This window comes from Schistocerca americana, chromosome X, assembly GCF_021461395.2.
Source record: "Schistocerca americana isolate TAMUIC-IGC-003095 chromosome X, iqSchAmer2.1, whole genome shotgun sequence".
Classification (NCBI taxonomy): Eukaryota; Metazoa; Arthropoda; class Insecta; order Orthoptera; family Acrididae; genus Schistocerca; species Schistocerca americana.
In genome coordinates, this window is record NC_060130.1 from 770,862,401 (window position 1) to 770,882,347 (window position 19,947).

Consider the following 19,947-nt stretch of genomic DNA (forward strand, 5'->3'; position numbering starts at 1 on the left):
ATACACGTATACACCATCGGCGCGTATGTAAATGATTAGGATAGCAATTCTCTGTGACAGTTGGAGCGACCACCAGAGTGCATTAGTGTTGTTCGTGTTTAGGGTACATAAAGGGCATGAACAGAGTCATATGTTGAGTGATCACTGTGCAAAACACAGAGATACCACGTACTCGTGTGAGGCAGCGTTATCAGCACCTGAAAGAGTTTGAAAGGGGTTTCATTGTGGGTCTCCATTCGGCCGGATGCTCGAATAGTGCAATATCCACAGTCGTAGGGCATTCGGATGTGTCAGTGGTTTGATGTTAGCTGCATGGGGTTGTGAGAGCAGGCATACTCGTCACCGAGGTTCTGGTCGATCACGTCTGATCGCCACAAGTGAGGATCGCCGTATTGTGCACCAAGCACATCGTAATCCCTTCACATCTGTGGAGTGATGGACTCCCTGCATCATTCTGTCATCCCGTAGTATTGATAGGAGTTTAGCAGCAGCCGAACTAGGGAATTACCGTCCCATGTGTAGACTGCTGTTAACACCACAACACAACCGGCTGCTTTTGGAGTGGTCCTGGGACTGGAGAGGACCACGGTATTACTCCTATCGACATGGTGTGGGGAACAGTCGCTATGACTTCAAGTCATAGCTGGTAGCGGTTGGAGGAGCTTCGAAGGCACAATGGTACGTACGGACATCGTGCGTCCTCGTGTGTTTCATGCGACAGATTCGTGGTGCCATTATTAAACAGGACAATGCTCGTTCATACATGGCGCATATCACTATGAACTGTGTAGGTGATGCTGAGTTACTGTCGTGATCAGCAAGATCCTCTGATCAGTCCCTCGCCGTGATGTCAAGAACCGGTTACAACAGTCGTGGGCTAACTTACATCAGTAGAGCATAAAACGGCTTTATCACACCCTTCCCTAACGAAACAGTGCATACATCCTAGCAGAAGGGTGAGCAACGTCATACTGACAAGTGGCCTCATACTACGAAGTCGTTTGTAAATTCGACTCTATTTTGTAATCACTGAAATAAGTTCGCATATCCTCTCAACCCGTAATTCGACTATATCTATGATCACTGAAATAGGATCACATACCCTGTTAACCCGTGAAGTTTCATTTTGTTTCCGTCTCCCTTACTGGGTGCTACACCTCTTTTTGCGAGACGGTGTACATGGAGTGAAGTCAGTTGACCGCGCGGATCACTGAAGAAGAGGAGTAAAATGGTGATGCTGATGGCACATGAAAATGATCATATCCAAATGGTTCAGATGGCTCTGAGCACTATGGGACTTAACTGCTAGGGTCATCAGTTTCCTAGAACTTAGAACTACTTAAACCTAAGGACATCACACACATCCATGCCCGAGGCAGGATTCGAACCTGCGACCGTAGCGGTCGCACGGTTCCAGACTGTAGCGCCTAGAACCGCTCGGTCATTCCGGCCGGAAAAATGATAATATCCATGATGAAGGTGGAATGATGAGTACGACAAAGGAGCCATGTTGAAACGCAGCAAGCAACTAACAGTCATTGAGAGGAAAGGATGGAGGAGGGAGGATAGCGGAAGGATGGGGTGAGTTCGAGTGTTGTTGACTGAGGTTGGAAGGGAGCGTAAATCTCAGGACGGATTTCATCGTTAGGTAATGGGGATTTGTAGAAGTTCTTGTGGGAGAGGATGGATAAGGCGTGGAGGAGCATGTAAGGTGCGATACGGATGTAGTGGTGCATAAGGGATTTATAGGTGAGGCTAATAATAATAATAATAATAATAATAATAATACAAAAACTGGCTTAGGCGCCAAGTGCATATGCTTACAGTGTGTCCAGCAAAGAAGTTCCTAATTTCAAAATTAAATATTTCGAAAACTGAGATCGATAAATGAGTACAGCGAACGGTATGTTTATTGTGAAAGTTGTAAGAAATTTATCCAGAAGTTATACAGAACTTTTCAAGTAATTCGAAAAATGTGCTTATACATGGTGCTGTAAGTGCCTATAAATAGTGCGTCGCAGCTCAGAGCTATCAGTTCAGTTGAAACATGAAAGGAAGTTGGTGTACCGTACCGAAAGAAGGAGTATTCCACTGAACAACGTATTTTCTTGTACTGGAATACCACAGGTTAGAACACAGTCCTATTGCAAAAAGTCGCAGTTTCCAAAAGCGATTTAATGTTTCAAAAACCACCATCTGTGTGAAGCAAACCACTATATTCTCCCAAAGTTACTGTTTGGGCTGTATTACGCAGCAGAGGCATTATTGGCTCTTTTTTCGTGCGAAAAACGATCACTAGTGAACGTTACGTTGAAATTTAGTAACAATTTGAATCTACATACAGTTGGAGAATCGAACAACCACCGTATGATTCATGCAAGATGGGGCCAGATCACATAGCACCGAGCAGGTGTTAGCTTTCTTTATGAATACTTCCGGAATAGAGTCACTGTGCTGGGTTACAGCAGACTTAGTGGCGCAGAGATGGACTTGCCTCCTTATTCGTCCGGTATGACCCCTTGTTACTACTTTTTGCGGGGCCCGTTGAGCCGGCCCGTGTGACCGAGAGGTTCTAGGCGCTTCAGTCTGGAACCGCGCGACCGCGCTGCCTCGGGCATGGATGTGTGTGATGTCCTTAGGTTAGTTAGGTTTGAGTAGTTCTAAGTTCTAAGAGACTGATGACCTCAGATGTTAAGTCCCATAGTGCTCAGAGCCATTTGAACCATTATTTTTGTTAAGTCCCATAGTGCTCAGAGCCATTTGAATTAAGCCGCCATCTTAACTTTTATCTATTTTCTATTAATCTAGTCTCGAAAACTTTTGAACTGACGGCGGTATAATCGCGTTATTGGCTGTGGTGTCTTTGGTGCTCAGCATACTGCCACAAATGGCATTTTTGTATTCGGTCTTCTTCTTCCGCGCCCTCTTCTTACTCACGTTGGCCGGTTCTCAAGCTGCACTGAGCTGCAAATCGCAAATGCGTGTATTTTCTTACATTCTAATTTTAATTATCTGCCGGCCGGTGTGGCCGAGCGGTTCTAGGCGCTTCAGTCTGGAACCGCGCAGCTGCTACGGACGCAGGTTCGAATCCTGCCTCGGGCATGGATGTGTGTGATGTCCTTAGGTTAGTTAGGTTTAAGTAGTTCTAAGTTCTAGGGGACTGATGACCTCAGCTGTTAAGTCCCATAGTGCTCAGAGCCATTTGAATTAAACCACCATCTTAACTTTTATCTATTTTCTATTAATCTGGTCTCGAAAACTTTTGAACTGACGGCGGTATAATCGCGTTATTGGCTGTGGTGTCTTTGGTGCTCAGCATACTGCCACAAATGGCATTTTTGTATTCGGTCTTCTTCTTCCGCGCCCTCTTCTTACTCACGTTGGCCGGTTCTCAAGCTGCACTGAGCTGCAAATCGCAAATGCGTGTATTTTCTTACATTCTAATTTTAATTATCTGCCGGCCGGTGTGGCCGAGCGGTTCTAGGCGCTTCAGTCTGGAACCGCGCGACCGCTACGATCGCAGATTAGAATCCTGCCTCGGGCATGGATGTGTGTGCTGTCCTTAGGTTAGTTAGGTTTAAGTAGTTCTAAGTTCTAGGGGACTGATGACCTCAGAAGTTAAGTCCCATAGTGCTCAGAGCCATTTGAACCTTCTTTTTTTTAATTATCTCTATATTATCGCATCTCAGAAATCGCGATCGTATGTCATCCAATACAACTCTGCGCCCATTTAGCCCATTGCTTCTGCAGCAAAGGTTCACTTGTTGATCTTGCATGGGCGCACATACCTCTCCTTTCTGGAGTGCGCATCGCCTGTCCTAAGTAAGGTTTACGTGCATTGTACTAAATATTTTGAAATTTATTCGCTGACTGCGAATTTCTTGACATCAGCTGCATTAGATATAGATCTACTACCCACTAGTGACATGAAAATTTCTGTCGGGCCAGGACTCGAACCCGGATTTCCCGCTTATCGCGAGCAGTCGGCTTAACCACATCAGCTATCCATGCACGCTCCCCGAACCGAACAAACTTACATATTTCACACTGTCTGCATCCTTATATCGTATGATGATGATGATGATGATGTTTGGCTTGTGGGGCGCTCAACTGCGCTGTCATCAGCGCCCGTACAAAGTGCCAATCCTTACCCAGCTCAACTTAGCCACTTTCACGAATGATGGCGATGATGAAATAATGATCATAACACAGACACCCAGTCCCCGGGCAGAGAAAATCCCCAACCGGCCGGGAACCGAACCTGGCACCCCGTGATCCACAGGCAGCAACAAGAGACAACAAGGAATCGAGACTAATGTTGTTATCCTCGCGTGCCTGCCTAGGCTAGTAAAATTTGCACGCATGTCTGGAAAAACAGACACTGTTGACGATCCACAGCTGTTCGACATATCTCGAAATTTATTTGTCGACTGCATATTCGCTAACATCAGTAGCATTAGGTATAGATATACATTCAAGTATACATACAGAGGCCACAGTTGTAGAATTAGAATACCATTGGGGAACTCTGAATACTTCGAAATAAGACAAGGAATTAAGCAAGGAAGTATTCTATCTCCTGCGCTTTTTAATGTTGTGATGGAGGGAATGAATAGGGCAGTTAAAGATATAGTAAAAGAAAAAGACAAAAAGATGATTTTTGCAGATGATATGGTAATATGGGGTGATAAAGAGGTAGATGTACAGTTACAGCTTGATGCGTGGAAGGAAATAATGAAAAGATATGGATTAAAAATAAATAAAGATAAGAGTGATGTAATGGTATTTGGAAGGGAGAAAGGAATCAACGGAAATATTACCTTGAATGGAGAACCCCTCAAAGTGGTAGAAAGTTTCACTTATTTAGGGAGAGAAATATCTAGGGATGGAAGAATAACTAACGAAATTAATAGGAGGTTACAGAAGGGAGGCAATTTCTACCAAACAATAAATCATCTGATTTGGAATAATGAAGTTTGGTTCAAATGGCTCTGAGCACTATGGGACTCAACTGCTGTGGTCAAAAGTCCCCTAGAACTTAGAACTACTTAAACCTAACTAACCTAAGGACATCACACACATCCATGCCCGAGGCAGGATTCGAACCTGCGACCGTAGCGGTCGTGCGGTTCCAGACTGTAGCGCCTTTAACCGCTCGGCCACTCCGGCCGGCAATAATGAAGTTTCAGAAAGAGCAAAACTCCTTATGTATAGGAATTATTACATCCCTATTGTCACCTATGGTGGAAAAACATGGACAGTGACAGAAAGGGACTGGAGCAGACTGCAAGCAGGCGAAATGAAATTTCTCAGAGCAGTTAAGGGAAAAACAAGAATGGACAGAGTAAGGAATGTAGAGATTAGAAAGGACCTCAAACAAAAAAGTATGAGAGAAGAAATTGAAAGAAAGAGATTAAGATGGTCTGGGCATGTTAAGAGAATGCATGGGCAGAGACTCCCCAAAATTATGGAAGAACTAAAGGTGGATGGGAAAAGACCTAGAGAGCGCCCAAGAACACGGTGGAAAATGGGAGTGAGAATATCTGTTGAAAGGAGAGGTGTGACCTGGCAGCAAGTGGAGGAAGAAAAGTGGTGGGAGGACCGAGCCAAATGGAGAGGACTCGTCAGCACCCAGACCCGGCAGTGGCTGGAGCGGGATTCGGATATAGATAGATAGATACATTCAAGTGGCAAAAGAGAGGACTTCCAAGGACTTGCTGAGTCCATGCTACGTCGAGCTGCTGCACCACGCCGCGCAAAAGGAGGTCCGACACGATATTAGGAGGTGTCCTATGACTTTTGTCACCTCTGTGGTGTCAACGTTAGACACCAGGCTAGAGGTTGCGATAATCGATAGCGGTCCAGCACTTGTAACCTCTCTGGACTCGCTGGCACTTGCAGCGCTGCCGTATGGCACGGAGAGACTTGCAGATCGCACCGGCCGAGTCAGCTAAGGTCGTGAGCGAAGTCAGAGTAGGATAGCTTTCAGCTCACTAGGTTCTCAGCTTCTAGTTCGCGCATGTATTACGCACGTAATACCAGAGTTGTGTTATCTTGCTTGATGTATAATCCTGTTAATGTTTGTTAATGAATCATTGCCGGCCGTTGTGGCCGAGCGGTTCTAGGCGCTTCAGTCCGGAACCGCGCTGCTGCTACGGTCGCAGGTTCGAATCCTGCCGTTGTAAGTCAAGGGGACAGATGTTAAGTCCCATAGTGCTCAGAGCCATTTGAACCAATGAGTCGTTTCTATTCAAGAGAGGTACTTATTAGTTATGTTACTGGAGTGCAGCAGCAGGACAAAGTTAAGTAAAAGTTATTTACTAAAGTATTCCAGTACTAATTATTATAGACTGTTCCAGATTCCTACAACCGCCCCGCTCGTGCTAGCCTCTATCATCCCACTGCAAATCCCAGGGGTACTGATCGAAAAGCATCCTGCATTTGTGTGAGGTCATGACATGCTGCCATCGACCTTCACATCAACGTCCGTGTTCATACATAGACACGTACACCCATTTTTATGGTATGTTTGGATTCTGCAGTGGTTCGCTATGAATGCTAAATGGACACGGCTACGTTTACAGGTTAACGGAGGAATTATGCACACAGTGATTACTAGATTTCGGTATTCGATGATGATTCTGGAGTGCTGCCAGTCGGTGTTTACTACAAGGCACGATACTTCATTCGGGCAACTGACAGACATCTTTAGATGAAACGTCGATTAATGATATCGGCTATCCACGTTGCACAATTTACTAACGTGCTGTATACATTTTGCGGGTGTGTCAGGATTGCAACCCCAAGACCGACCACTCTCCCAGAGCACGTGCGCACCGCCAGTAGGCAGCGCCCTCGAAACCGGATGAGAAAGTCAGGTGTCTGGTGGGCTGCCGTTCTCTGGATACTCTGTCGCCTTCGCTGAAAGCAAATCGTGGATACAATATGAATCTACGCGTTACCCAATTGATAGCCTCTCTCACGGTTAATGGGGCTTCCGTCATGAACTCTTTAACAATGGAAGTTATGAGTACCCAAAATTGTTGTTTTGCCTTGTTCCGTTGTATTCTCGGTGGATATGCAATGTGCAGCAATGTCAGACTTCTTGGGCTGCAAAAGACGTGTACAGCGTTGATGTTCCAAGCAACAGTCTTCTACGGTGCGTGTGGTCTGACCTACACAGGGTGAAACAGTCTGAAAAACTTGTAGGAGTGTTGCTGAGAAATAACTGTCGAGAAAAAGACTCGATACGTTGCGTCGTTTCCCAGTTAATTAGCACTGAAGACATTCAATCAGGCCGTTGCACGTGCAGTTGTTCTCATAGTGTAGATGACAGCGCACGAGACTGCTCAGCCTTTGGCTCGGGTTCGAAGCTTACTACCGTCTCATGTTCAGTTTTTGTATTGTTCTCTTGTTCGGTTTTAGAAATCCAAAGGGGCAACAAGTTTTGCGACACCGTCCCTGGTGGACAGCTTGAATATGCGCTGGCAATGGCCTGATTGGCTAACTTCAATGCTAATTAATGGCGCAACATATCGAGAATTTTTTTCTTAGCAATTATTTCTCGTCACAGGTTACCCTGCAACAACCGTACAAGCTTTTCTGAGTGTTTCTGACCACCCTGTATAGGTCATATCACGTTGGCAAGCATTTTATCTACTCCAGCCTTGCACAGAGGGAAATCATCCTTCACCCATCCAATAAGACTGTAGAATCCTAGATGATAGACCGAAAACCACTTCTACCGGAAATTTTCAGAAGATCCTGTTATCTTGAACGACAGCTTGCCAACAAACGGAAGAAAATCTTTGCCAGCATAATATCCTCCTGCTCCAACTGATGATTTTGTGTTTTAACTGATAACACTCTGTTGACGTGCTGGGCGGGGTATCCATTTGCGCTGGAGACTGCTCTTACATGCGAACTCCTTTGTCAGTCTCTCAGAACTGGAATGTCTGTATGTGCGCTATCAGTGTCTTAAGCACACTCAATGTTTTTGATGAATGATGACAATTCGAAGACTGTGAACATAAATCCGTGTGAGTACGTTTACGATGAACTCAGTAGCCCAGAGAGCCATCATTCTTTCGTCAATTCAAAACATCCAAGAACGACAGGCAACCATCCTTTTATGTTTTCGTGATAAGTTGGAAGTTCTTATTTATGAAGGAATCTGAGATGGCGCGTAAACTCCATTACTTTGTCTTCTCAGTGAGGCTCACTATGAAAGCATCATAAAAATACCTCCAAAAATATTGGTTTAAAGGCTTCCTTTCTAGGACACTTTCCTCAAAATCCCTCCTAAAATGGTTGGCCACCAAGGGAGAGAGGTGGCTTTCCATGGCGCCCCATCAGTCTGTTCCAAAAAAATCCCTGTTACATATAAAATACGTAGAGGCAAGAGCACTCCAGAATAAGGCTGCGATGTCTCCCTGAGAGCAACCAGCGACCGGAATCAGACAGTCTGCAAGTCGGATCCTTATAGAAAGGGAGACCAAGTCAAGGCTAACTAACGTTCTGTGTTATTCAGATTAAGTACTCCAAATGGTCTCAATAAAGGTGTACGACCTGCTTGCATAGCGTAACGCACAGTGCGCTAGCATGCGAGACAGGGAGGTGAGCCATACCTCCACTGAATGTGCGCGGCAGGTTAATGACTGTGCATGATTCACTGGCCAGCCTGAGTGTGACTTTTAAGTGCTTTCCTACGTTTGGTTAGAGAAATGATGACATACAAACAGTTAATAGACGATAACACATGAGTAGTGAGACAATGAATATTTAGGAACATGTTGTTAGTGCAGGTTGCCTACATCAGGGGCAAGCATACATTCAGGGACAAACCTATTGTTCTATTTCATGCCAGCCCTTAACCTTTTGGTTCACAGGTCCTTAACCTACACAACTTTATATCAAATTGCTATCAAATTAATTAATCACTCAACCCTTCCTGATAACATCATGGTTCCCACCCTGTTTCTGCGCCACTTTTTCAATTTCGAATGCTTTTGAATCGGGTTTCTGGGCCACTTTTCTTTGTCACCCACCCTCTGGGAAATCCCAGAAACCCTGTACCACTTCTGATGTCAAATTAATTGACTAACTAATTAAACTGATCAATTAATTAACCCCTCCCCCTCTAGGCAATCCTCCAAATCTCCCCTCCCACCCTCCACCCCTCTCCCCTCCCCCATCTAGCGGAAAAGGACTCAATCTGTGCTGGAGAGGAAAGATCTCATGATACGAAACTGAAGTTAATGTCAGTTACATAGCAGAGGATATACTGTTTATTCAATTTTCAGGGGCTGAGTCTCTCTATTTGGCGGAAAAAGCTCACATGCAGCAACTACATGTCCTAATTATGTAATTACACTGCTATAGATTGGGTGTGTTGTTGGGAAATTTTCTTGCATGTGCTCACTTTGACATGCAGGGATCGACTGAGCTAGTGCACAATGAATGGTTCAAATGGCTCTGAGCACAATGGACTATGGGACTTAACGTCTAAGGTCATCAGTCCCCTAGAACGTAGAAGGCAGGATTCGAACCTGCGACTGTAGCGGTCGCGCGGTTCCAGACTGTAGCGCCTAGAATCACCCGGCCATCCCGGTCGGCTGTACAATGAAACAACCGGAGAATGTCCCACCCCCCACCCTCACCCCCTTCTCTCCACCCCTCCCAGAAGAAATTGGCAGGAAAAAGACTCACTCTGTTTTGAAGAGGTAGTATCTCACGACACGAAATTCAAATGACTGAAAATAATATATTGATGTATAGTGTTTATTTAATCAGTTTTTGGGAGACGGGACTCCCCCACTTGGGTAGAGGTCACGTCTGTACTCCCTCACCTCCGCTTCCCATGACGTAATAACTTTAAGTACTGAGGAGTGGAATGAAGTGCGATGTAGTAGCCACCATTTGGTGTCTCCCACGAATGTGTGTATCGTCAGGTACACGCCACAAAGGTCAAAAATCGCCTAATGTCGTAATTACAGAGCACAATGCTAAATACCACGGTCCACAGACCAAATATCGGCCTTCTTTGAACTTGTGGCCCCCAAACAAACCATCAAATGGTGTCATTCTCTTGGTCGGGAAATTCCAGAATCGCTTCCTGTCTCTGTCTCTCTCAAGAAGCCACTTCCATTTTGTCTGCGTGAACAAAGATCACCAAACATACAGATGGAGGTTTTTCTCTCTCCTCAGAACACTAGTCGTCATACTGGCTAATGCAGGTTGCAAAGGGAAGGCTGACACAATTTCGATAGCAAAAATATAGGGAAATAGTCCATTTGAACTACCCCATCAAATTAATTGTTAACAGTTTAGAGGAGTCAGTCGTTCAAAACACTCACCACCACCTTACGATGATACTTCTTCGTGACAGAACATACTGTCAACGTCTGAATATCACACAAAAACTTCTGCAAATTTAGGAATGAACTCTCCACCACAAATATGATGATGATGATGTTTGGTATGTGGGGCGCTCAACTGCACGGTTATCAGCGCCCGTACAAAGTCTCAACCTTTGCTCAGCCCAGTCTCGCCACTTTCGTGTATGATGATGAAATGTTGAGGACAACACAAACACCCAGTCATCTCGAGGCAGGTGAATAATCCGTGACCCCGCCTGGAATCGAACCCGGGACTCCGTGCTCGGGAAGCGAGAACGCGACCGCGAGACCACGAGCTGCGGACTCCACCAAAAATAGATCGTAGCACTAAATATAAATGAGGTTATGTATACACCAATATTTGAGGACACAAGCACTCTCCTGCACCGCAACGTTTCCACTAAACATTTCAAATGAAAAAAATCCAGCCGGTCAAGTAAACTCATGATCGTGAAGAACGTACCATCCGCCTACTGCCAGGAGCCACAAAAAAATGGTTCAAATGGCTCTGAGCACTATGGGACTTGACATCTGAGGTCATCCATCCCCTAGAACTTAGAACTACTTAAACCTAACTAACCTAAGGACATCACACACAACCATGCCCGAGGCAGGATTCGAACCTGCGACCGTAGCAGCCTCGCGGTTCCGGACTGAAGCGCCTAGAACCGTTCGGCCAAACAGGCCGGCACTGAAGTATCGATACTTGTGAAAATCCTGTAAAAGCATGGAATGGGTTATATTTATCTCATAAAGGAAAAACAACTGTTCTAATCAACTTAATATCTGTTACATCCTGCGTCACAGGCCTAGAATATTAAACACATTTTCAGCTCATGACAGGGTGCTAAAATCTACCTCTGACACAGGATGACTCCTCACATTCAAACTCCCTTAAAGTAACAAAATGCTTGGCCACATACGAAGTCTCTTAAAGTAACAGCACAAAGCAGTTGTAAATATTAGGTTTATACTACATATTAAAAATTCGGTAATACATCTGATTTTATTACGATGGTCGTCTCTCCCTGTGTAGGTGGAGACTGGAATTTCGCCACAACGAAAAAACGCCTGATTACCGCACCTATTCCCAAATCATATCCATGGTATGCTAGCTATTGCTTCCACCCACCAGACAGCACATCATTGACATAAAATTGATAGGCTAAATAATTAAATTGATCATGAGAGCCACTTTGCCTGGTGAGTATTTCTTTTCAGCAGTCGGATTAGACTCACCAGCTAGCTGAAATGGGAATCCCAGGAGCGAAGACGATGTTTTTTTCAGGGAACACCATTGAGAACCGACATTTGAAGCTGACTGCAGAAGGTTTCTACCATCCATAAAAGCGGTCTTAGTTTTATAGGCACACACAAGAGTCGCTGATGATATCCACGTTAAAAACTATACATGTTTTATAAATTGAGGCATGGTATTTCTCGTGAATGAAGTGGTCTTCCACACAAATACCGTGACATTGAAGGTAGATGGTGATAGCTGGGATTTGTATTAACAGGTGGAAAGTGCAGGTGAACGTCTGCAGCTGTGTAAGCTCGTAATAAAATCACCCTTCTCACCGAATACAAAAAGTGATTCGGCTAATGAAGATGGTATGAAACCGATATTTGCAACTACCTCTTGCCGCTGCTAGATATTTTCCACGCTAACAAACAGTATTTGTAACACATTCTATCTCGACACCATGTAGACATTGTAAAGAGGTTCCGCTCTATATCGATAGGCGAGGGAGAATGATGGTTGATTGCGAATGATTACATACAGTAGACGGTGTGCTATGTGAGGAATCACTTAAAAATGCTTTTCATATCTATAGTGTTACGCTTTATGGTAGAAATTACATCCACTGATTTGGGATCATGTTCAAATGGTTCAAATGGCTCTGAGCGCTATGGGACTTAACTTCTGAGGTCATCAGTCCCCTAGAACTTAGAACTACTTAAACCTAACTAACCTAAGGACATCACACACATCCATGCCCGAGGCATGACTCGAACCTGCGACCGTAGCGGTCGCGCAGTTCCAGACTGTAGCACCTAGAACCTCTCGGCCACTCCAGCCGGCTGTAATCAAGTCTCTCCATTCAACCACATACTTGGGTTGGGTCCTATGTAGATGGCTTTTAATGATTAAGCCACTGGTGAATCATATTTGTGGCACTCTCATATCTCGAAATGAGTCACCTTTTTCGAACCTATCTGCCAAGGACCCCATACAGTAAAACTCCAGCTTGGTTTTAGACAGTCTTTCCATATTTTGTAACTGTTCCTCAGTCTCTGCCCCACCCTCCTTGCAGCTTTGTCCATGATATCGTTCCAATTTATGTCAGAACTGAGCGGAAGTCAGGGAGCACTCTATCTACCATCTTCTGCATCCGTTGGAGAAGCAGGGTGAGCTGAGTTAATGCAACAGGACCATTTTTCGACCATTCGGTGGAAATGGTAACATGTTGTCATAGCTCCACCAACCATGTGCAATGTGTATGGCCAGCCCCAAACGAAACTTTTCCCTGCAACACCAGGTAGTACAGAAGACATAGAAGCAGTTATGGGAACTGGAAGAAGGATGAGGCTTTCGCTACTGCATTGTGGTGCATCTCCAAACTATGTACAGGCACTGCAGTCTGAAGGAGATCTGTGTCCTTCAGGGTACATTCTTGTCTGTCACCTAAATATTCTCTCTATTCTTGTTATTTTGTACCATCCAACAGAGAAAAACTACAAACTATAAAAACTTTTCTAACTTCACCCAGTAGAGAACTCTCTTCCAATATATCGAAAACAAATACCATCTGACATTGAGCATATGTGGTGATCCTATTAAATTTACAGGTATTGGTCCAATGAAGGAGGTGGGCAGTGATCGGAGTCGTTTGCAGAGTCCAGTGTAAAGTTTTGTCACATGTACTGTCGGAGGACCATATCCCACAAACTATCAATCGCAATAGAGGGAGAAAAACATTAAGCAAAAAAACTATGTCATTATCAGCTTGATTCATCGTTTTTCTGCTGTAACACATCCATGTAGTGTATGATTACAGCTTTGTACACTACCATACATTTTGTATTTCCACCATGACTTCTGGGTCTGTGTCAGGTGCTAAACCAACATTAACACGTTTCTATCCATTAGCTTTCACACAAGGCTGGATACCACACGGTGTAAACTATGCTGTTCGCACAACACACAGGGTAGCCGAAATAAAAGACAAAAATGTGGAAGACTTTGCAACATATGGAAACTAGAAGACTTTGAGACATTGTGGAGGATTCCAAAACAGCTGCCGGACGTGATGATCTCTACATTTAAACTCATCTCCATCTCAAACAGGTGATGTCAGTCAGTCATTATGTCGTAGTCAACAGCATATCAGTGGCCGGATGGGATGGAAAAGGAACTGTCGATATGGGTCCATGTACTGTAATTACCATCACAGTTGATAGTGCAATCAGTTTTTGCAATTTTACCAGTTTTTCCACAATTTCAATACCGACCAGTGACATGGCAGCAAACTTCCTATTTTGTATATCATTGCTAAAACATACCTCCACCACTTTGCCTGTACCATATAGTAGATTGTCAATGTAGATAGATGGCTGTGAAGTGCATCCATTAATGGTTAATTCTCAAACATATACACCAAAGTATACCAGACAGCGTCCTATACCGATGCAGTTAGGTTATCTACATATTTCTAACACCTCTAGCATAGTGCAGAGTTTACAATTATGATTGCCCATCTTTCCCTATGTGGATAGGAGTAACAGACTATTCTCAAATTCACGGAATGAAGTTGGGGATTGAAAGATCTCCCCACATTGTCTTTAATCAACCCCCCCTCCAATAATGTCTCCGATTTAATCTGCAGCTGACCAGAAGTAGCAGGGTACTATATCCTATACATTCCACATCTTGTGAAGGAACAGAGCAAGCTAAGTCCTTTACTGCTATTTAGCGGAGACTGTGCCACACGAACCTTACTGACACCCATCCAAGTGCACAATATCTCTCCAGGTGAACGCATTTCGAGGAGGTTAGCACCCATTATCGGTGTATAATAGGTATGAGAGTGTGTTGATGATATAACAGATTGTTAGGAAGAAACATGTGTTTTGTGCAGGATGGAGCTCCAGATGGACAGAGTTTGAAGCCTTTTACGTAACTCAACTGCGCTATCAATTCCAAAGTATTGTTTTGGTGCCTGAGGTCAGTAAAAAGAAGGTATTGGCAAGAGACAAACGCTCATAGAACACAAACATACACACTCCCAACGCTACGCAGCTCTGCACTTAAACATGCTATAATGTTAAAGCCACGTGGTTTCCGAAATGTTAGGCATGTGGAGTACAACGCTCTCAATACTCTAATGCAGCAGATACACACTGAAGCGCCAAAGAAACTGGTATAGGCACGCTTATTCAAATACGGAGATATGTAAACAGGCAGAATACGGCGCTGCGGTCGGCAACGCCTATATAAGACAACAAGAGTCTGGCACAGTCATTAGAGCAGTAACTACTGCTACAATGGCAGTTTATCAAGTTTTAAGTAGCTTGAACGTGGTATTATAGTCGGCGCATGAGCAATGGGACACAGCATCTCCGCTGTACCGATGATGTGGAGATTTTCCCATACGACCATTTACCGAGCGTACCGTGAATATCAGGAATCCAGAAAACATCAAATTTCTGACATCGCTGCGGCCAGAAAAAGATACTGCAAGAATGGGACCAACGACGACTGAAGAAAATCGTTCAACGTGACAGAAGTGCAACCCTTCCGCAAAATTGCTGCAGATTTCAATGCTGGGCCATCAACAAGTGTCATTGTGTGAACCATTCAACGAAAATCATCGATATGAGCTTTCGGAGCCGAAGGCCCACTCGTGTACCCTTTATGACTGCATTAAACAAAGCTTTATGCCTCATCTGTGACCATCAACGCCAACAGTGGTCTATTGATGTCTGGAAACGTGTTGCCTGGTCAGACGATTCTTGTTTCAAATTGTATCGAGCGGATGGACGTGTCTGGGTATGGAGACAATCTCATGAATCCATGGACCCTGCATGTCAGCAGGGGACTGTTCAAGCTGGTGGAGGCTCTGTAATGGTGTGGGGCGTGTGCAGTTCGAGTGATGTGGGACCCCTGATATGCCTAGAAACGACTCTGACAGGTGACATGTACGTAAGCATCTTGTCTGATCACCTGCATCCATTCACGTCCATTGTGCATTCAGACGGACTTGGGCAACTCCAGCAGGACAATGCGACACCCTTCACGTCCAGAACTGCTACAGAGTAGCTCCAGGAACACTCTTCTGAGTTTAAACACTTCCGCTGGCCACCAAACACCCCAGACATGAACATCATTGAGCATATCTGGGATACCTTGCAACGTGCTATTCAGAAGAGATCTCCACCCCCTCGTACTCTTACGGATTTATGGACAGCCCTGCAGGATTCATGGTGTCAGTTCCCTCCAGCACTACTTCAGATATTAGCCGAGTCCATGGTTCGTCGTGTTGCGGCACTTCTGCGTGCTCGCGGGGGCCCTACATGATATTAGGCAGGTGTACCAATTTCTTTGGCTCTTCAGTGTATGTCAAGCATCTGACATGCATTCAGCCTGCAAGTTTTCTATAGCACTCATTATGGGATAAACGTTAAGATGATAAAACTACTTCTTTCTGTGCTAAAGAGAAACGTAAATTAGTTGTGATACATGCACAATACAGTTTTTCGGAGGTGTATGTTGCCCACTGTTCACATATGATTATGGTTCAGAAATTATACTATGCCCACGTCAGTGCTATAAAATAATCGTCAGCAATGGAAAGTGCCTCTTAGAGGAAAGCAGACAAATGCGTAGCAGCAGTGTTGACATGTGAATTTACACGCCATGCTGCACTAACTCTGTAAACAGGACAACTGTCAAGCAAATGTATACATTACTCGCAAACACCTGTCACTAACTTAGAATCATTTACGAAACTGAAGACTCGATTTATGTACAAGATGTGGCAGAGAAATGGAGTACTTCGGATAGATCTTCGTTCGCCTAGAGGAGGGTGCTGAAATACGTTTCCAATCAATGGACATGATTGATCACACATGCGTTGGAAGTCGTTTGCTGACAGTGATATGGAGACGTTTGCTGTTGACGACTGCAGGTAGATAGCACTCTAAGTCACACACAGAACGTACAATTGTATACGAGTCAATCACAAGTTATACTACACAGCTGATGCACCCCAAGAGAACAACAGAAAAGAATTGGTTAAGCGCATGATAAATGACATGCAGCAAGATCTCCTTCTCTCTAGAATGCATCATCAGTCTACCATTACCTCGTAACAACCCCTCTTAACCAGTCAGTCCATCTACTTTCTATCATCCTTTAACGCAGATCCATGTCAATTTAGAGGCAGATGGTCCTCTTTTCCAGGAAAGCATCAAAGACAGCAGTCAACTTGCGTGTATCATTCTGACCTCAACAGATGTACAGTAGAATGTTGTTATAAAACCATGCTGCAAATGTTCTGTAAAGTATTTGATAGCTGGCATCACATGGTTGTGATCGGTGGAGAGTGCAAAGAAGCACATCGTAAATACTGTCTGTTAGGGCTTAAAACACCTAAACAGTCTTGCACAGGGTCAAACAAGTGATCCATTCTATAGCTTATATTGCAGTCCCCTCTCCACCCCCACCCTCTGGGCTGGTAATACAATGCTCTTTAGCTAAGGACACTTTATAAAAATCTATAAGATGGTTGCCAATAACTTTGGGATCACAATTGGACTCTAAATTTGATGGTCATCCATGTTAAACATTCTGTTCCAGTCGTCTTATCGCTGTCGACGAAAAATGACTGTTTCCCTGGTTCCTGGAGCGTCCATGTCAAGTTTTTCTCGTATTCCTCTTGCAGTCACATACTCATTCCCATGTACAAGAATTTTCCTGCAGCAAGCGGAAGACATGCAAGTACTCCCTTATTCCCCGTTAATTTCCCCGCATTTTGGCGTGTTTTCCCTCAGTTTATACGAATTTTCCGTCAATTTTGGTAATTTTATCTATTTTTGTCACTTCTGCCCATGCAATCATGACATCACTTCTCGCCTCGTATTCTACAGTTGTAGTGCATTTGCCCTTTTTTTTGTATATCTGTGTCCGTAAGTGTGTTTTTTAAAAAACATTTTAAAAGTTGTGAAACAAATCCCTACAGTAGATGGGTACTACCTTTATATAATGTATCTTAAATGGCAATTTAGTCGATGACATGTACTAGACAGAGTCAATGACTCCCACATTGACTACGGATAATGTGATTTTACGTCCTACATTTTTTGAAGAAGACAGTTTTGAAGCTGTCGAAACCATGATTGAGGTGTAATATACCTGTATTTTGCTACTGGTTGGTTGATATTTCAAATCAATTGAAGCACAACGAACAATCACAGTAGCTGATTTGGAAAAAAAAAAACTATCTAATATTTATGAAATCCGATTTCACAGCAACCACTAGGGTAATTAAATATGATGTCATTGTGTTAATAATAGAATAATATTTGCCAAATCCCGAAGAAACTATCCTCGTACTCGACGCAATTGAAGCTAGGCAAAAGAAGAAGATTTCAGTAAGGGTGCAAGATATTTAGCTAAATCATATGCTGATCTGGCATGTTCTTCATGATATCCACTACGTAACTCTTACAGTCTGCTGCAATAGATGCTAGATCTCGCCCTTTTTCACTGCCTGAGCATCCAGTCGACATCGACAACGGTCCGCTAGGAGAGATCCGTTTGAGGTTTAAAGACGCATGGCCTTTATAAGGCCGACTTACGACTTACCTTGTGGTGGTGGAGACAGGGCGGGAGGAGGCCCATGGGGGTGGGAAGTGGCTTCTGCGTTGTGCGAGGAGTCTGGCTGGATATCGTCAGCGGCATCGACGACCGCGTCACCGGAAGCAGAGCGGCGTGGTCGTGGCCGTGGTCGGGGGCGTGGAGGCGGCGGACGTGGGGGCAGCGCTGGCGGTGGCTGCGGGGGCGGCGGCGGCGGCGGGGGCGGCTGCGGCTCCGGCGCAGACATGACATCCTGCGCATGCAAGCCAGAGCTTAGCAATTGCACGCAAGGAGATTCCCTGATAATGCTTTTCATCTACAGTTGGCAATTTTTAAATGCAGACTTCAAGATATAGCCATTGCAAAGAAGTGGATTTGATGTTGACGCCAAAGCGGAGGAAGTGGTGCGAGCGTTACAGATGGTGCAAGAAAAGGCGATCCCAGCACATGTTAGGAATTCAAAAGGGTTTAAAATTCCGTGGAGTCCAGCTCTACAGTATTTGAGATGCAGATCAAGGCATGCGAGAAGATACTACCAGGGATCCTAAGGGGAAACAGAACAAAAAAGAAGGATGAATTTCTGTCGAACAATCAAGCAACATTATAAAGAACTACTACACCAAACAAGAGTAGAAGAATGGGAGGCGTACCTTGACGACCAAATGGTATGAAATGCTTGGAATTTTCCATAAAATTTGCAAGAAACAAGTTTCGCTCACCCTCTATTATGTTACCAACCTTGAGATGATCTGATGGCTCGATGAAGACAGACTGGGAGACATCAGTTCAATAGCCTCCCCCTCCTCCACCTACTGAGAACTCTGTTGCCAGACGATACGACGATGGAAGACGCAGAGTACCATCAGCAGCTTCGCTCTTAATTACTAGAGAAGCATATATATATATAACAGTGTTGTGATTCCATTTGGCCAGGAAGAAGTGAGGATGGCTATAATTAAGATAAAGAAAAATGAAGCACCAGGGACTGATAGAATGACCACAGGAGTGTTGCATCATATAGTGGACCAAATTGTACCATATATAACAATGTTATTAAACGCATGTTTTTTGCAAAAAATGGTTCACATGGCTCTGAGCACTATGGGACTTAACAGCTATGGTCATCAGTCTCCTAGAACTTAGAAATACTTAAACCTAACTAACCTAAGGACATCACACAACACCCAGTCATCACGAGGCAGAGAAAATCCCTGACCCCGCCGGGAATCGAACCCGGGAACCCGGGCGTGGGAAGCGAGAACGCTACCGCACGACCACGAGCTGCGGACATGTCTTCTGCAGTGACGGGTGGCCAGAATATGGAAAATCTCGAATATCATTATACCAAAAAAAAAAGGGCAAGACAAAGACACACGACAGCCGAAACTTCACATGCCGATTTGTTTGGTAAATGCTCTAGCCAAAGTACAGGAAAAGCATCTGTGTCGCCGCCTAAGAGACCACAGACAGATCGTAGGCATGACCCCTGCAGTTTAATTCCGGAGGTATGCATTAAATATCATCCGAAATTGTGCTAAACGCATTCTCTGAAAATTATTTCGAGCAGTTAGTTCATGAGCCCACGCGAATAGCAAATGGATGTGAAAACACACTTGACCTCTTAGCAACAAATAATCCTGAGTTAATAACGAGCATCAAAACCGTTCAGGGATTAGTGATCACAGGGTTGTC

General features: G+C 44.4%; 1 protein-coding gene across 1 annotated transcript in view; it reads right to left on the reverse strand.

The window, feature by feature from the left end:
• LOC124556306 overlaps positions 1-18,516 on the reverse strand; it is a 307,525-nt gene extending 289,009 nt beyond the window's left edge. Inside the window, exons 1-2 of the mRNA XM_047130279.1 lie at positions 18,513-18,516; positions 18,265-18,462 (exon numbers count right to left, since the gene is read on the reverse strand). Of these exons, the coding sequence (XP_046986235.1) occupies positions 18,265-18,462; positions 18,513-18,516 (202 nt within the window). The remainder of the gene's footprint in view (positions 1-18,264; positions 18,463-18,512) is intronic.
• Positions 18,517-19,947: the final 1,431 nt, after the last annotated feature.